Source organism: Neocloeon triangulifer, unplaced genomic scaffold (genome assembly GCF_031216515.1).
Source record: "Neocloeon triangulifer isolate White Clay Creek 2 clone unplaced genomic scaffold, ASM3121651v1 ptg000008l, whole genome shotgun sequence".
NCBI lineage: Eukaryota > Metazoa > Arthropoda > Insecta > Ephemeroptera > Baetidae > Neocloeon > Neocloeon triangulifer.
This window is the reverse complement of record NW_026775550.1, coordinates 4,185,239-4,202,773: the sequence shown is the minus strand read 5'-3', so window position 1 is coordinate 4,202,773 and position 17,535 is coordinate 4,185,239. Positions and strand designations below refer to the sequence as shown.

General features: G+C 39.6%; 6 protein-coding genes across 7 annotated transcripts; 4 read left to right on the top strand and 2 right to left on the bottom strand.

Annotated features, from left to right (window-relative positions):
• Window positions 1-1,425: 1,425 nt before the first annotated feature.
• Window positions 1,426-9,786, top strand: LOC132194687 (tyrosine--tRNA ligase, mitochondrial). Of its 2 annotated transcripts, none has more exons than XM_059616125.1 (11): window positions 1,426-1,525; window positions 5,117-5,269; window positions 5,328-5,475; window positions 5,533-5,705; window positions 5,769-5,985; window positions 6,036-6,114; window positions 6,168-6,376; window positions 6,431-6,497; window positions 6,552-6,740; window positions 6,795-6,920; window positions 6,981-7,636. In XM_059616125.1, the coding sequence occupies exons 2-11, from the start codon at window positions 5,154-5,156 to the stop codon at window positions 7,016-7,018; spliced, it is 1,362 nt and encodes a 453-aa protein (XP_059472108.1). In that variant the 5' UTR covers window positions 1,426-1,525; window positions 5,117-5,153; the 3' UTR covers window positions 7,019-7,636. The 2 variants fall into 2 exon arrangements, with proteins under 2 accessions (XP_059472108.1, XP_059472109.1); XM_059616126.1 differs by lacking the exon at window positions 1,426-1,525 and adding an exon at window positions 9,513-9,786 and having other exon boundaries at window positions 4,986-5,269; window positions 6,981-7,058.
• On the top strand, window positions 1,557-3,209 carry LOC132194689 (uncharacterized). The gene is made up of 4 exons (XM_059616127.1): window positions 1,557-2,033; window positions 2,091-2,286; window positions 2,463-2,511; window positions 2,567-3,209. The coding sequence occupies exons 1-4, from the start codon at window positions 1,814-1,816 to the stop codon at window positions 2,753-2,755; spliced, it is 654 nt and encodes a 217-aa protein (XP_059472110.1). The 5' UTR covers window positions 1,557-1,813; the 3' UTR covers window positions 2,756-3,209.
• On the bottom strand, window positions 3,144-4,962 carry LOC132194686 (uncharacterized). Its single transcript, XM_059616124.1, has 3 exons — window positions 4,685-4,962; window positions 4,447-4,627; window positions 3,144-4,380 (listed from the first exon to the last, which is right to left on the bottom strand). The coding sequence occupies exons 1-3, from the start codon at window positions 4,845-4,847 to the stop codon at window positions 3,351-3,353; spliced, it is 1,374 nt and encodes a 457-aa protein (XP_059472107.1). The 5' UTR covers window positions 4,848-4,962; the 3' UTR covers window positions 3,144-3,350.
• On the bottom strand, window positions 6,532-10,838 carry LOC132194685 (coiled-coil domain-containing protein 40-like). Its single transcript, XM_059616123.1, has 13 exons — window positions 10,337-10,838; window positions 10,052-10,271; window positions 9,830-9,987; window positions 9,525-9,769; window positions 9,219-9,462; window positions 8,983-9,165; window positions 8,683-8,928; window positions 8,454-8,628; window positions 8,148-8,356; window positions 7,880-8,095; window positions 7,638-7,829; window positions 7,416-7,583; window positions 6,532-7,364 (listed from the first exon to the last, which is right to left on the bottom strand). The coding sequence occupies exons 1-13, from the start codon at window positions 10,688-10,690 to the stop codon at window positions 7,068-7,070; spliced, it is 2,907 nt and encodes a 968-aa protein (XP_059472106.1). The 5' UTR covers window positions 10,691-10,838; the 3' UTR covers window positions 6,532-7,067.
• Window positions 10,839-11,059: 221 nt separating this feature from the next.
• Window positions 11,060-17,470, top strand: LOC132194607 (integrator complex subunit 13). Its single transcript, XM_059615997.1, has 10 exons — window positions 11,060-11,392; window positions 11,476-11,550; window positions 14,989-15,272; window positions 15,325-15,415; window positions 15,466-15,676; window positions 15,879-16,246; window positions 16,294-16,458; window positions 16,731-16,888; window positions 16,941-17,123; window positions 17,183-17,470. Exons 1-10 carry the CDS (start codon window positions 11,162-11,164, stop codon window positions 17,436-17,438), a joined length of 2,022 nt encoding a protein of 673 aa, XP_059471980.1. The 5' UTR covers window positions 11,060-11,161; the 3' UTR covers window positions 17,439-17,470.
• LOC132194609 (lariat debranching enzyme) lies at window positions 11,862-15,109 on the top strand. The gene is made up of 4 exons (XM_059616001.1): window positions 11,862-12,418; window positions 12,514-12,835; window positions 14,018-14,511; window positions 14,564-15,109. The coding sequence occupies exons 1-4, from the start codon at window positions 11,940-11,942 to the stop codon at window positions 14,787-14,789; spliced, it is 1,521 nt and encodes a 506-aa protein (XP_059471984.1). The 5' UTR covers window positions 11,862-11,939; the 3' UTR covers window positions 14,790-15,109.
• Window positions 17,471-17,535: the final 65 nt, after the last annotated feature.

The window sequence follows — 17,535 nt, the reverse complement described above, 5'->3', positions numbered from 1 at the left end:
CTGCAGGGAGCCGCCGGGTGTCCAGCAAGGACGTTTCCAGGGCAGCCAGCCGGCCTACCCAGGGAACACCGCTCCCCTTTGTTTATTTTCCAAGAGACATTAAACTAACAATTTCGAGTCAGTGAAATTTACCATTCTGCCAGAATTGTTGTGTTAAATAAAGCCCGTTTGTAAGCTGACCCAATTTGTTTTAACAGAATACCCCAACCAATATAATTATTAAACAATTATCAATAGTATTAATTTAAACAATAGATATTATTGAACAATTACCCATTAATAATTTAAATAAAATAGAATTTATTAAACAATTAAATAATCAGTCAGTATAATAATATGCAAACCCCTTACTTGCAACTTATTATTTTTTTGGTTTGCAATAAACTAAATTTGTAATACCATTAATATTTTTTTTTTATAAAATTAATAAATCTTTTGTTCATTATTAAAAATTTAAATAAAAAATTATATTTCAAACACAACAAATATATTCTAAATGAATTTTCCCCCTAAAATCATTTTGTCTTTTAAAATTAAAATTTTTTCAATTATTTAATTCCTTTCACTTAAAACTTGGAAAATTAAAATTACAATAAAACTCTTTGACAGGTGATGTTGTGGATCATTAAAATAAGTTTATAATACAGATCGTGATCCTGAAATAATTTTATTATTGGATTTTATCAGATTTTATAATGTAACTTACATATTATATGGTGAAGTGAAATTATTGCTATTTATAAATTGATTACACTGTTTTTAATTTTCAAGATTTTTTCATCAAATGTGCAATTAGCAAATTTTAATTGGAAATTAATTTAAAAAAGAATGACAGAGCAGAAATAAGAAAGCGCTAGATATTTTAATTGTTTTGCGTCAAAAAATTGATCTATACGTTAGTCAATTATAATTATATTTTAATTTAAGTCTTTATAAAAATTTTTCATAGTAAATATTGCGAAATATGAAAATTTTATATTTTTAATAGAGTTTTCTGGTCGAGTGATTGGCTGGTCTGACCGCAAAAATAATTGGCGCTTCGATCGATTTAAGTGCAGTGTAAAATGCAGTAATTTTGGCTTAGCATGCCCTAAGACAGCAATTGCTCAGCACTATCTTAAGTGAGCGTTTGATGTAGAGCCAGCAGACTGACGGGAACACAAGAAGTCCAAGAACTGCGAGGTTGCGATTTTGCTTGGATTTTGCGAACGAATTTCACTCATACCAACATAAGAAATGTAATAAAAAATCCTGCACTTGCAATTAATTAAACATTAGTCAAATATTTTACAAAATTATTTTACAAAACTATTATTTTTTAATTTTTTGGGACTCTTGGACATAGATTGTTGCTATCAGTTTGCTATAACAATGTTCTATTTTGACTGCTTTAGTTGTTGTCTTGGTTGAGGGGGGCGGGGTCCAAGCCAGAAGCCAGCACGTGAGATTTAAAATCAAAACACAGGCAACAACAAGAGCGAGAAATGTATTAAATTTGTTCTCCTTAACCCGCTAACTATTTTAAAGGCTGGAACACCGGCTACTTTTTGTAGAAAATAAGAGCTTATTTTATTCGATTGGGCTTCGGCCACTCCCCCCTTACTCTATGTGGGCTTCAAAAATAAGCTCGGCCAGACCTCTGGTCGAGCCAGACGTTGTTTTTGAGGCGCCTGCGCACAGTGCTCAAAGTGACGTAGGTCATGATTTTTAAAACTCGCGCGCACAACCAACCCACATGGTTTTGCCCGCTGAAATTGATAAACATAGCTGCTCTGTGCTCGCAGACTGTGTGAATCCTTGAATTATTTCGAAAATGAGCAAACCCACCGTTCCAAAGGTTAAAAAACCTAGGAAAAAAACCCCAATCTTGCCGGACCTGAAGCCTGAGGTTGAGGTGACGGACGCAGAGAAGGAGAAACTCATCGACTTGGTAAAAATAACCCCCAGCGTATGGGACACTTCGTCTGAAGACTACAAGAACTCAAAAGACGTTGAGGAAACCTGGAAAAAGTGGAGTCGTGAATTAAAATTTGGTAATTGAACTAAAATTGAAAGTTACGCAATAATTACATATTTCTTCTCCCAATCAGACTGCAAGAATACTTTCAAAAATCTCAGGAATAATTTCTCAACCCAACGCAGATCAAACACTGACTCGTCACGAAGTGGATCGGAAGGAGGAAAAAAACAAAAACTTTTTAAGTTTTATGACAAAATGATGTTTCTGAATGACGTAATCATTAGTAGGCAAAAATCTTCAAAGACTGTTTCAAGCATGGAATATAAGTAAGTTTACAATTATTTATATATGTTCAAAGTAAACAATATTATAACAAAATGAACAATTTAGAATGTTGGTCCATATTTAAATTAAATGCATTTGAAAGCTTTATTATGCAGAAATTTCAAATTATTTTATATTTATGTTTGAAAATTAATGTTCATACTCCCATGACTTGCAGGCCAAAATCAACACCCACTGAATTGGAAGAACCTACTGATATTGTCGATGTGCGTTTAATTTATATTTTATATTGTTTCAAAAGTTTACAAAATTTAATTTTAGTGTGAAGATCCTGAGTTGGAGGAAGACAACTTTGAGGAGGAGACACCAAAGCGTAAGAAGAAGAGGTCTGCCAACTTTGATCTAATTTCAGACACAGTTGGCATGATAATCGATAACTGCCCAAACTACCAACACCACCACCTGCTAAGGTCAAGCCTGGCAGCTTTGAAGCTTTTCCAGAGCCACTGATTCAGTGTTTAGTCACATGGGGAAATATGCTCAAGGACAATGAGATATCTGGAGACATATTGAAGACATTTTCAAGGACTGTTCAGAGACAAATTCTTGATCTGGCTGAAAGCAATCAGGCCATTTATGATCACTACTGATTGAATATTTGGGCACAAGTGCAATTAAACCCTTTTAATCTTTTTAAAACATAAGCAATTTTTCATTAAGTGCAATCATCTTTTGTTAAACCAAACTTATTTAAATGAAGACTTGTTTGTGTTTTTATTAACCAGTTTTACTTTTAATCAGGTTGTATTTTTCTACAAAAACCTAAATTAAAATGCGCATTTAATATGTTTAAAATTAAAACTTAGTGACAATATTTACACAATTTCCATCTGGAAGGTTTAATTAAAACAACTTGTTTATTGATATAAAAATACATGTATTTTTTGAAAGGAAATAAAAGTTTATAAATTCAATTACATATCTTTAATTTTTAAAAAAAACACACACAAAATTAAACCTAATACAGCATGAAATTTTTTAATCAAACGCTCTTTCTTTAATCAAACGCTCTTTTTGGCAACAACAATTTCTGACATCTTTGAAATCATTTTCTGCTGGCGACAGTTTTAAGAGCCTCTTCGGCTCTCTGAACACCCCGGTTTACATACTTCTCTTGATATGGCAGTGCATAGTCGTAAGTCAGGTATCGGGCCAACATGTCTCGTTGAACCCTTGCTTCAGTAATTGGCGTGCGACTTGATCTCATTGGGAGATCTACTAATTTAGACCCCTCAATTGACTTTCGCCATGCACCCGGAACGGATAATTCACCCCTCTTATAAACATCCCCAAAATAGCCAGGAGGAACTCTCACACCACTCCTTTCTTTTGTTTTCATTAAAAAGTTGTGCAGGCATACACAAGCCTGCACAAAAAGACAGGCGTTTTCTGGGTGAGCTTCAATTGTTCGATGAAAGATTCTCCACCTGGCTGCCAAAATACCAAAAGTGTTTTCTATTACCCGCCTTGCCCTTGAGAGACGGTAATTAAAAACACGCCTCTCGTACGAAAGAAGCTCGTCTTCCACACTCAACAACCCTTTTCCATAAGGGATCAGAAAATCAGTACGGAGTCCAAAAGCTTCATCTCCAACAAAGAAGAAATTACAGTTTTGATCATTTTTTGCTTTTGGAAGCAACCCAGCTTCAGGAATCGGGTGGGTTTCATTAAGAATGCTCTGGCCAAAAGGGCTCAATCTAAAAACTCCAGCATCACTTAAAACACCAACATACCCAACCTCGGCAATTGTAAAACAATAATTTGCATCGCAGACGGCAAAGAGGTTCACACTAAATTGTTTTTTGTAATTAAAGAATGTTGAACCTGAGTTCGGTGGACACTTCATTACTACATGCTTTCCGTCCACCGCCCCAATACAGTTTGGCAAATTCCAGCGGTCTTCAAACTCTTTTGCAATTACTTTGTATTCCTCCTTGGTTGGCGCTTTAATGTATTGAGGCATCAGAGCTGATGTAATTGCTGCACATGTTTCAGCAACTATTTGCCTGCAGGTTGAATCTCCGATTCGAAAAGCACAAGCTAGCGTATGAGTGCTATCACCGGCGGCCAGAAATCTACATTGACAAAAAATAATAGTCAATATATTTTTTTTAAATAGTACACTCAAAAAAATAGCACACCTTAGGGTGACTGCAACCCTCATGTCAGTTGGAAATGGTCTATGAGTGAAGACATCTTTCTGGACCAAGTGGGGTCGAATAAGCTCACATAAAAAGTCAAATTGTTTAACACTCATCCGGAAAAATTTAAAGAATCGTTGAGGGTGGACCCTTAATTCTTGATACAAGTTGTGGTAGAAACCTAGGAATTATTTCCGATATTTAAAATAAATTATATCATTGAATTTTAGGAACCTACCTTTTTCATTTCTTTTTTTGTTGATTTCATGAACCCCCACGCTCCTATTCTTTGTATTTTGGTTGCTAAGTGTTACTGCAAGTGCTATTCCAGTTTGCAAGACGAAATTGTTCATTTGTTGTTGGTAATTAAGTAGGAAATCGGCATATTCGTCGCCCTCCATCGATATAAACAAATATTTGAGCTTTCAAGCGGGAAAATGGGGGTGTTGCTCAGGAGGGGCTGGGAGTGGCCGACACACCTGCCACCTGGTGGATCCAGGAATGTACTGGATAGTGTGGAACACTAACCAACAGATGGCGGTAGCTCAAATCGGGAGTTTCGCGGTAGGCATAAAATAGCCGGTGTTTCACAAAATAAGACAAAGTAGCTCTGGCTTGAAAATAAAATAAGCCCTATTTTACAAAAAGTAGCCGGTGTTCCAGCCTTTAACTGAACTTTTGGAAATCCCTTTAATTAATTTTTAAATATGCGAGCCCTGCCATGGTTGTCTCTGCCCTTGAGGAGGTACTTCAGTAGTGAGAGAAACGTGCTGGGATTGAGGAGAGGCAAATTGTTTGAAGATATATTTCCAAACGAAGCCAGGTTTTTTTTTCCAAATTTACTTCTCTTTATTAAAAAAATTACCTAGGTAATTTTTTAGAAATGAAGTGTCTGCGCTTTTGTCATCTGGTCAGCAGTGTGTTTACGCCGGCTTCGACCCAACTTCGGATAGTCTTCATGTTGGAAATCTTTTGATCCTCATCAATCTCTTGCACTGGCAAAGGGCTGGACACGACACGATCGCCCTTGTATAGTATTTCAATTTTTGATTTGACTTTTAACCTAGCATATTTATATTCTGACAGGTTGGTGGTGCAACTGGGCTGATTGGGGACCCGAGTGGAAGGTCCACAGAAAGGCCTGAGTTGGCTTATCAAAAAGTGGAGGCCAACGCTGCAGGAATCAGGGAGAACATTGAGACTATTTTTAAGAATCATCATGATTTCATCTGGCAAAAGAAGCAACTGCCTCCTGTTCGGTTTGTCCTATTTTCCAGAATCATGTCAGTGGATCACTGAACTTTTTTTCTGTTTTTCCACAGAGTTGTCAATAATTTATCCTGGTACAAAGAGCTGGACTTGTTGCACTTCTTTTCACGCATTGGGAGACACTTTCGAGTAGGTCAAATGCTCTCCAGGCACAGTGTAAAATCAAGACTTGCCAGTGAACAAGGAATCAGTTTTACTGAATTTTCGTACCAAATTTTCCAATCTTATGACTGGCTCCACTTGCTCAAAAACTACAACTGCAGGTTTCAGGTAAAAAGAAAATACAATTACACTTTCTGTTGCTAATTTGGTTCCACCAGGTGGGAGGAAATGACCAAATGGGTAACATCGTCTCCGGACACGATCTCATCGGTCAAGCTGAAAAAAAGAATGTTTATGGTAGATGACCCATTTCAAGTCAACAAGTTATAATTCAGAATTTTTACCAACAGGTCTTACATTGCCCCTGATTGTGTCTGAGTCGGGAAGTAAATTTGGAAAGTCTGCTGGGAATGCAGTTTGGTTGAATGCAGATAAAACGCCACCATTTGAGCTATACCAGTTCTTTGTTCGAACTCCAGATTTGAACACGGAGAATCTATTGAGACTCTTTACGTTTTTGCCAGACGAAGAAATAGATAATCTTCGGAAAAGTCTCTTAGTAAGATTTAAGATGGAATGTAATTTTTCTTCCACTGATCGAAACTAATTCTAGGAGGAACCGCACAAAAGAGCTGCTCAGGAGGCATTGGCAGAACAAGTCACCCTCCTAGTCCATGGAGGTTTGTTTTTGTTCTTTTAGATTTATCCAGATTAAATTTTCTTTTTGCAAGCAGAATCTGGATTGCGGACAGCACAACTGGCCTCCGATGCACTTTACAAAGGAGACCTTGCAGCTCTAGAGCAGCTACCCTTGGAAAGCATCAACAGATTATTTTCTGGAGCAAGTGTTTGCACCTTGGACCCAAATAAGACTAGAACCATAATGGAGTTCGCTCTTGAAACTAAATGCTACCGGGATGAAAGTAATAACATTTTGAAATCCAGTGTTTTCAGGTATTAATAATAATGTATTACAGTAGATGCAAAGCCCAGAATATCGGCAGGCGGGTTTTATGTGAATATGCGTAGAATGAATGATCCAAATCAAGTATTTCACCCAGCGGACTTCATATTGAAAAATAAAATTACTCTAGTCAGAACTGGTAGGCATTTTAAATGGGATTAAATCATGATAAATAATTGTATTCCATCTTGATTTTTAGGAAAGAGGAATTATCACATAATCAACTGGACATCTTGATAAAATACATCGAATACTTTTTTGGGCAAAAAATAAAAACGTAGGTATTTTATTGAACATAAGAAGCTTCGTCAGTTTCTTGCACACTCGGAGCTGCCGACAGAGTTTGGTAGTTGACTTTGATGCTCTTCAGCGTGGCCATGATTGAGTGTAAGTGAGACTTGTGTTGCGGAAAGTCTGGCTCCAGAGATTCAACGATGGAGATCAAGTTTGAGTGCACCACTTTTTGCTTCTCTGTCTCTGCTATCAGTGAGGATTCTGACTTGCACAGGGTTTTGTATTTTCCATCCCTGGCATCTCCCAGTCCCCGAGCAACCTTTTGCTCGTGCACCAGTTGCTCTAATTTCTGTCAAATACAATTTCTATAATAATTGGAAAGGAAACGCTGAAATTTTACCTCCTTCTTGATGCTTCTCAAGCTGTGCAACCTGCTTCCAGTTGCCTTTAAAGGTTCTGCGATTTTATAAATCTGATTATTCTTCTCCTCTAGCTCTTCCTCCAAACCATTTATTTCTCGCTCTATCACTTTCAGTGAAACCTTGTCACTCTCATATTTGTCTAGTTTCTGAATGTTTTAATAATCATTTACAATTTTCAAGTTTTTTATGTATTTTTGTACCGATTTCAACTGCCCATTATTGTATTTAAGAGTTTCATATCTGCGCAGGGCCTTCAGTCGAGCTGAGTTGGCCACTGAGTGCTTGGGGTGCCGCACTCTGTTGGAATCCACCATGGCGTCTCTCCTCAGGACGCACTGCTCCAGGTCTAGTTTCAACTTTTCTTGGGCCCTTTTCAATTGACTCAAGCGAACCTTCACCAAGCGTCTTAAACGGTGACCGCATGTTTAAAAAAAAAAATTACCTCCATTCTGTGGATCTCAGTTTTCATAGCTGAAATTTCTCCCTGGCAACCCCGTTCCCTTTCAATGGCAAGTTTTGTTTCACTGGCCAGTGAAAGTTTTCCCTCCAGGTCGACTTGCTCTGTCTGCAACTGCCTCAAAGTATCGTAGAGCTGATTGCGTTCTGTGCTTAACAAGAGCAATTTTCCCGAGAGCTCGTGCATTTTCAGCTCCTCTTCCTAAAACGATTTCTCATTATTATGAGAAAAGAGGCTTAGCAATTTTTATCACCTTGACCACCGACTGAATTCCAGTTATTGAGAGAAGGTTGTCTTTTTGCAGTTCAAGTTGCTCCATTTTTGTTTTGGCTATTTCCTTGTCTACGTTTGATAAAGCCAAGGCTTGGTTTTCCAAACTCTTCTTGACAGAGCTTTTCAGCGCATTCAGTCGCTCCAACTCTTCCACTTGGCCTCTTGATTTGTGTTGAAGATTTTCCAAACCTACAAAATATAAATAATAATTATTATTATTATTTATTCTACTTAAGTCATACAAAAAAAAATTCATATATATTTCATTTTTAACTCTAAACATTACTTCTTTGCAGAATTTCTGCCTCCTTTCTTAATTTGCTCATTTTCTCATTTCTGTCCATCAACGCCACTTCTTTTCTTAGCAAACTTTTCTGGAGCCTCTGTATTTCTGCAGACAGAGCTTTTATCTCGTTCTCCATTTCAGTTATTCTTGCTTCGGCAGGGTTCATCTCTTGGCCCTAAATGAATGGAAACAAAACATAATTAATGTACATTAATTTATTTTATTTCACCCCAGTTTTTTCAACATGCGCTGCCAGCTTTGAGTTCAACCTGTCGAATCTCCCCTGTTTCACCGAGAGCTCAGTCTGTGCCTTGCGGAGTTCCTGCTCAGCAACTTGCACTTCCCAATTGCCTTCATTTGCCTTTTCCACCTGCTGCTTCTGGTACTCAATTATCTGCGCCTCTTCGTGCTTCAGCTTTTGCATTTCTAACTCCACTTGGGCAAATTGCATCTCCTTCTGAGCCTTTTCTTTTTCCTTTATTTTGCCAATTAGCAAATATGTATTTTTCTTTATAAAAAGTGAACTCACTTGTCCATCCAAAATATTATTCAGCTCATCAACTCTTTTAATCGTGAGTTGCACTGATTTATCTTGAGTTGCCTGTGCATTCATGGCTTCAAGTAATTTCTTTTCCAGCTCCATCTCACTACTGCGCAGATTCAGAATCTCATGCTCAAGAATTTTCAGCCTGCTCTCCTTTGAGCGCAAAACCTGTTCACAAAATTTTAACCTATATTTTCTGAAAAATTAAAGTTATTTCCTACCCTGTTTATTTCCTTCACGTTGTCCTCTGTCATTCCAACCAAAGCGCTAGTTTTGTCCATCTGTTCCTGCAGCTCCTCCACTCTTTTGATTTCCTTCCGAATTTGCACATCCAAACGCGCCTTTTCTCTCTGGATGCGTTTGTAGGCAGCCATGCACTTTTCGTTGTGCTTCTTTTCCACCTCCCAGCCTTTCACATACTGCTCGTTTAATTTTTCAGCAAGTTTAATCCCTTCTCGGATTGATCTAAATATTTAAAATATTCATATATTATCCAATTACATTTTTCATTGCAGAAAATGACTCACTCTGTCTTCTCCAGTAAAAACGTAAACTCTGAGTCCTTATTCTTGGCCGCAACCAGCAGCCTCTGCCACACTTGCGACAGCCGATGCTGGTCTCGACTTAGCTCCTCCAAATCCACACCAGCCATCTTCACCGCCTGCTGCAATTTAGCCTCCTCGTTTTGCTTTGACGCAGTTTGGTGCTCAAGTTTAGCCAAAAGGGCCTGCAGGTCCGACACCTGGCATGTCAGTCTGTAGACAAATTCATCCTATAGGTTGACAAAAAATTTAATTTAGTGCGTTTTGATAAAAATTAATTTTCAGTTAACCTGTTTCTTTTTCTCTTCAATCAAATTGCGCTTGTCGATTTTCGCCTTCTCTGTTTGACGTCGTACGAGAGCCAGCTGGGCTTCAGCTTCTTCTTCCTTTCTCCTTATCAGGTTGTCCTTGAGAGTTTTTTCACCCAAAGAGTGCCAAAGGTTTTGCTCTGATAAAAAGATCAATTTGTTTATTTTAATGAAGAGAAATTTAAATTGTCAAAAAAAAAATACCCATAATTTGAGCTTCTTGCAAGTTTTTCGCCACCTCTCGGTGATTTCCTGTAAACTCTTTGTTGCACTTTTCCAACTCGTCTCGCAACTCTGCACTTGACGCAGCATTTTCCGTTTTTATATCGAGCTGGGCGTGCTGCCGACTCACTGACTGTTGCACAAGGTAGAGTTTTTCAGCAACATCATCAGACTCCCTCCGTTTGACTTTCACTTTGGAGGCCTTAAAAATTATAAAGATTTATTTTATTCTAGGGAATTTTTTTATATGTATTCTTTAATTTTTACCATTTCCTTGATATCAATTGCCAGTTGTTCTTTTTGTCTTGAGAGATGCTTGAAAATAGCCTTGTGGAAGTTGCTGAGCAAAGGATGGTTGGGTGCCAAAACGACCACATCCTCTTCGTCCTGTCCAAAGAAGTCGCCGCGCGGAAAATCTTCCGCTTCTTCATTGGAGTCCCTTTCCTCATGTTCGATGTCAGCGTCGTCGTCATTCGGCCAGCCCAAGGACGGCGAACTGCTCGTCTGCAGAGACAAGACGTCGCCCCCACTGCCTGGTCCAGGTCGTTGACCCTGGGAGGTGCTACTGATGGCCGAGGAGGATGGGCTCGTTTGGGTTTCATTCTCATATTTGTCAGACATATTTCCTGGCAAAGGTTTCAGAAAGAAAAATGTATCAGAAATTAAGCGACGTTCTCAAAGAATATGCGTAATGAACAAAGAAAAGAATTTTTCAAATTCATGTTGCCATAGCAACAAAAAGCTTTTGAAGCATATGAAAAATATTTAAGTTTTCAAGAAAGGTCAAATAAAAAAGGAAAGTATTTATCAATAATAATTAATTATTTACAATATATTAATGAAATTTTTTTAATCTATGTTTATTTTCAAAGAACACATTTTATGTGATTCTCAAACAAGTCCAATTTTCAGGCATACAAAATGACAAGCACGTGCCATTTGTTATTAAAATTTGCCGCCGCGTATTTGTGGGCGTGGCATGTTATTGAAGCTTGTTTATTTTAAAGAGTTTTGACGACGAACGTCGGCATGCAATTGACTGGAATTGTGTGATATTGATATTACCCGAGTTTTCGACCGAGCCGGAGCACGATGGCTTTCGACAAGTTGCACTTGTCGAACCACAAGACCGTCTTCGTGCTCGACCACGCACCCTTCTTCAACTACGGCTGCAACAACCCGCACGAATTCGACTTTTCCAAGTCTCGAGTGCCCGGTGTCATTCCGCTGGCGCCGATCGACAAGTCCCTTTGGACGTGCTGCGTCGAGTCGGCCCTCGAGTACTGCAGGGTTGTCTGGGACATTTTCCCCAGCGGAAAGTTGGTTGGTGTCTGCGTTAATTTTACTGAAAAATTTTGATTTTGAAGAGGTAAAACTTGAGTAAAAAGTCTTCCAAATATTTTCAGATTTCGTTCATCATCAGCGACTCAAAAGCCCACCGACTGAACACATGGAGCGTGTCGCAACAAAATCTGGCTCATGTAAGTCATCAGAGGTTTGAAGTTTGAACAAAAAATTTTGACAGTCCACTCCAGTCCAGATTTATGTATGTATGCAGAAAAAAATTTAAAACATTGTATGAGCCGATAACGTAGATTGTGCACAGTCTACATTTATTTTTCATCTTAAAGACTGGATTGTGTTTTACCTTTTTCCATTAAATTTTTCTTTAATTATCCTTCAATTAATTTAAGCCATATTTGAGACAATTTGGAACAGAATCCACGAATTTCTTAAGGTATGATTTTGAATTTGGCGCCATTTTGCGACCGAGTGACGTCACGAATGGTTTGTTGATGTTTTCCAACATGCCTGTCGTCGAGTCCACCGAGTGATGCGCTGATTCGAATTTTCGGCAAGAAGATAAATCATGAAAATCGCCGTCGAAGGATGTGCGCACGGCGAGCTGGAGCGGATCTACGAGACGCTGGCGCTGCTAGAGCAGAAGGAAAACATCAAGGTGGACCTGCTGCTGTGCTGCGGCGACTTCCAGTCGGTGCGCAACCAGGACGACCTGACGTGCCTGGCCGTGCCGCAGAAGTACCGCGAGATGGGCACCTTCTACAAGTACTACTCGGGCGAGAAGGTGGCGCCCGTGCTGACCATCTTCATCGGCGGCAACCACGAGGCGTCCAACTACCTGCAGGAGCTGCCCTACGGAGGCTGGGCGGCGCCCAACATCTACTACCTGGGCTACGCGGGATGCGTCAACGTCGCCGGCATCAGGATCGCCGGCCTTTCGGGCATCTACAAGGGCAGGGACTTCATGAAGGGTCACTACGAGAAACCACCGTACTCGGAAGAGACGAAACGCAGCGTCTACCACATAAGGAACATTGATGTTTTTCGGTATACATTTTTTTATAATTAAGTTAAAACATTTAATCAAAATTTAAAATAAATACCATTTAAAACTTTTATCTAATATGGTTTTCTCATTGCAGTTTAAAGCAGCTTCAGCAGCCGATTGACATTTTCCTCTCTCACGACTGGCCTCGTGGAGTTTACCACTTTGGCGATGTGGACAAACTGCTTCGAGCGAAACCCTTTTTCAAAGAGGAGGTTTTGACCAACTCGCTCGGCTCGGCGCCCTCTCAGGAGCTGCTCACCGTGCTCCGGCCCAAGTACTGGTTTGCGGCGCACTTGCACGTCAAGTTCCCGGCCATAGTGACGCACACAGTCACCGACGACGATGGAGACAAGCAAGTGGGGGTGACCAAGTTCCTTGCCCTTGACAAATGCCTCCCCCGGAGACATTTCCTCCAGGTTGGTTGGCTTCGAAAATAAATTGTCAAATTAAAATTAAAATATTTTATGTTCAAGAAGCTAATGAAACCTCTCAAGCTAAAACAAGGGATTTATTTAAAAAAAAATTAATCTTGTGAAAAGTACACCATAATTTGACAGATTTGGCATTGAAAAAACTTGTAAAAGTTAGCAAAAAAAGACCTTTCTGTAGTTTCAACTAAAAAAATTGAATATCTTGGGTTCTATTTGCAATACAGAAATGTGGCTAGAACCATAAATTGTATTTATACCTCATCTTCAACCCTGAAAGGTCCAATTCTTCAGAGGTCATTTTCTAGTGGTCATACGAGCAAAAAATTCTAGCAAAAAATTCCACATTCTATTGGGTTGATTTTTTTTAAGAGAGTCCTAACATGTAGGAACAACATATTAAAATTCAGAATGGTATCCTTTTTAGATTTTTTATAAATAAATCACGTAGTTAAAAAAAATGTGAATTTCTAATATTTTGCCGATGATCAAAAATAAATTTTAAGGAAGTATGCATCTAATATTGGTTAATTTTTTTAATTTTTCTGACAATTCATTATTTAATTTTCAAATATTCTATAAATTAATTTCCAACCATTGCCAAAACGTTAAAAATACAGGTTTTTTTTAAAAACCTAGTTTTATTTTATCTTTTATAAAAAAAAAATATAAAAATATGCCATTCTGAATTTTTAATATTTTATTCCTAAATGATAGGGCTATAGTAGGAAAAATTTCAGATCAATTGAAGGTGGCATATTTTAGATACAATTTTCTTTTTTTGTAAGTGTGACTCCTAGAAAATGGCCTTTACCTCTGAATAATTTGATCTCTCAGGGTGTTAGAAGACGCATAAAGAAAATTTTTGGTTCTAGCCGCATTTATGTATATCTGAATTAGAACCCAAGATATTTAATTTTCAAGTAGTAACTACAGTAGCGTTTTTCCAGGAAAGTTTGTTTTTGCATTTTTTCCACTCCAAAATCTGTCAAATTATGTGAACTTTTCACCTGATTTTTGTGTAAATAAATCCATGACCACTTACTTGCCAATCGACCTGTGCTTTGGCTTGAAAGGTGTCTTAATCGCAAAAAAGTGCTGTGGCAAAAACTGAAGAACCTAGCCAAAAGTATTATGTAACACATTAAAAATCAAATTTCTGGTTTTCAGGTAATCGATGTCCCGCACAACAGTGAGCAGCCAATACAGCTGAGCTACGACCCGGAGTGGCTGGCGGTGCTGCTGCTGACCAACCACCTCTTGAGCGTCAAAGCCACCACCCAGTACATGCCTGGACCTGGCGGCACCGACCGCTGGGTTTTCAACCCCAGCTCCGAGGAGATGGACGCGGTCAAGGCCCGTTTCGAGGACGACCTGCAAATCCCACTGAACTTTGTGCCCACGGCGCCGCCCTTTGACCCTATGGGGCATCCGGCCAGTCGGCAACAACGAAACTCAATCGGGCCGAGCGTGAATCCACAAACAACCACGCTGTGCGAGTGTCTGGGCATCGACGACCCCATGGTGTTGAATGGCGGGGTCAGAGGGGTTGGATCCCCGTTCATAGCCAAACCGAGGGGCGACGATGAAGAAGAGACGGGTGAAGAGACCGACGACGGTCCCAGTTCTCTGTGGTCCATATCAACGTCAGGCACGCCCAGCAGGCAAGTCATTTTGACAAGGTTTAAAAATTATCAAATATTTGATATTTTACAGATCAAGTCTTGTTCTACCAAGCCCGAAATTAACCGAAGATGAGCAGGAAGGAGAATTAGACCGAACACTGGAGGAAACCACTGAAGTCAAAGACAAGGAACCACCGAGGATAACAGAGGATGACGATAGTTCAGCTCAGAACATGAACGAGCCCTCCATCCCTAGTGTCAAGAGATTCAAGCGGCGAAATTATAATTTGTATCAGTGCGCGTCTGAAGATGACTAACTCTCAATCCGTGATGATTTTATTTTAGCGTTCCAAGATCGCATTTGATTAAATTGTGTTCAAATGTGCGTCGTCCCTAAAATAAAAAACTTTCATGTTGAAGAAACTCAAAAACAATTTTTTCAAATATATGTGATGATTGCTGATTCAATGTAGGCTCATATTTGCAAAATAATCATGAATTTCTTATTATTTTTAGCTGCACAGCCAGTTTTCGGCTCTGGGTGCACCGGCGCCGCCACCTTCTCGGCCTGATCACACCGTGGTGCATGGTCTGAAGAGCTCGATAGAACTTCTCAGTCAATGCTCGGAACTGCAGCACGAACGGCGCACGTCCTTGACCGAAAACGCCTCCAAGGTGCAAAACAGGACCAGGGTGATTTGCCTGACTTCGGTCCGGGATGATCAGCAGCTCGTCTCTTATGAGGAATACTTCCTCAGCATGCTGCTCCACCAGAACAAGGTTGCCACCGGATCGGACAAGTAACTTTCCAAATTTCTGTATTGGTTACTTGCTAATTGACAATATCCTCAGTTTGATTCCAATCCACCATTGTCACTTGGTCGTCCTCAATGTGTTTCCAAACGGGCAGCATTGTGATGTCAGAGGTCACCTTCCTCGAGAGGTAATAAAGTTTTTTTTAATAGGACTTGATTCATAGAAAAAAATTCATAGATGTCTCCAGTTTTAACCGTGGAAGCGCACTCGATTCAGGCCGGTGGATTTTTGTCCACAAAACTGTCCAGCCTGATTCTTAATCACTACAATTTGGCGTCAACGACGGTCACTGGCATCCCGATGAAAGAGGAGCAAAATGCCAGCTCGTCTGCAAACTACGACGTTGAAATTTTCCACCCGATATCATCGCACCAGTCAATTCTTGGAGGTAGTTGATAAAATCATGTTTACTAACTGAATTTCATGTAATTTGAGTTAAAGTTTAGAAAAATAAGGAAATTTTAGAAGTTATTTCAGAAATAATTGTTTGTTACTAAATTTCATCTAAATTTTGTTTGAAAAAAAAATCATATAATCTTTAATTTACTATGAAATAATTCATTGGTTAATGAAAATTTCTGTTCTGATAGGATCCTATGACACATCGTTGATACGAGCACTTCGTGAAGGCTCGGATTACGAGACGGTCACTCTGAAGTGGTGCACGCCGAGAGGAAGTGCGGCTGTGGAGCTGCAACACTGCACCATGATGCAGAGAATCACACCGGTCGATGTCAACAGCCGGCCCTCCTCGTGTCTCATAAACTTCCTCTTAAGTGGCCGCTCGGTGATGCTCGAGATGCCGAGGAGGACTGGAGGCAAGGTCATGTCCCATTTGCTGGCTGCCCATGGTGGCGAGATTTTCATCCACACCTTGTCAACAACCAGGAGTGTTCTCGAAGACCCTCCGTCGATCAGTGAGGGCTCCGGAGGGCGCGTCACGGACTACAGAATCACAGTAAATTTTTTTAAATAAAATTTTGTAAAAAGTTAATTGCTTCTTAGGATTTTGCTGCAATTATGAGAGCCAACAAACTGCTTCCTCTGAAAAGACCAAGCACCCAGTCCATCGAGGACTCGCCTGTGTTTCAAATGAAGAAAAGGCTGGACAGGTACACCAAGTACTGGCCCATGACCATCTCGTCCACAATGATCTTCAACTTGCGACAAGTAATTCAAAATTCTATTAGCACTTTTTTTCAAACAGCCACACTTTTGATAAAGGTCAACTGACGTGAATGAAATTTGGCATTTTGGTACCGAGTGTTGCTGTAGCATCAATAGTAGTGAAATTATCATTAATTTTGCACAGCAAAAGTTGGAATTCAATGAAGAAATTATTTAAAATAGCTGTAACTTTACTTCAATTGATGCAAAAGTGTGGTCGTTAATAGAAAATTGTCTGTTTTATAAACAGGAAACTAAATTTGGATAATTTTTAGCACTTGGATCCTCTTTTGGGTTACGTCGCCGAGGAAGAGATCACAGACGAGCAGGTGATGCAATGTCAACATGTGATTTTCAACCTGGTGGGCCTCGAGTCCAGACACGAACCCCTCAATCCCCCCACCATGGGCCACAAAGGAAAAGGTCCAAAAAGGTTAGAAATGGAATTAAATTATTAGAAAATTTGCCAAATTCGATTTGTGCAGGGATGAGCAGTACCGAACGTTGTGGAATGAGTTGGAAACGTACATCCGGGCAAACTGCAACTCGGAAAATCACCGGAAAGTGCTCAGCTGCCTCCTCGAGTGCCGCAACAAGCCCGACGTGCCCAAGAGCAAAAGTCGCGATGACAAAGTGGGCCTCGACCAAGCCCTCAGAGAATTGGATCCGTAAGTTTTTTAAAGACGATTTTTTTTAAACGGATTAAATGAAATTAAAAAATTTTCAGGTATGGTGGTTCAGACGAGAGTCTTCAGCGAGTCAGCGTCATAAGAGCGACAACAGACTCGCCCATGTCGCCTCCGCTGCATTCGCAACACGCCCTTGGTCCTTACACGTCCCTGCTCGACATTTGGGTCACCAAAGTGAACATCGAGCGCACCAGAAAAGGACCAGATTTTTACGGTCGGACGATCACACCTGATGGAGCCATCGCCAGACTCTACACAAATTTGAAAACGGACGGAGAGGAACCGGAGAAGTAGATTATCTGTATTTACAAATAAAACGTTTTGAATAATACACAATATTTTCTTCATTTATTCAACATCAATATACAACTTTCCACTTATGTCTCCTTAA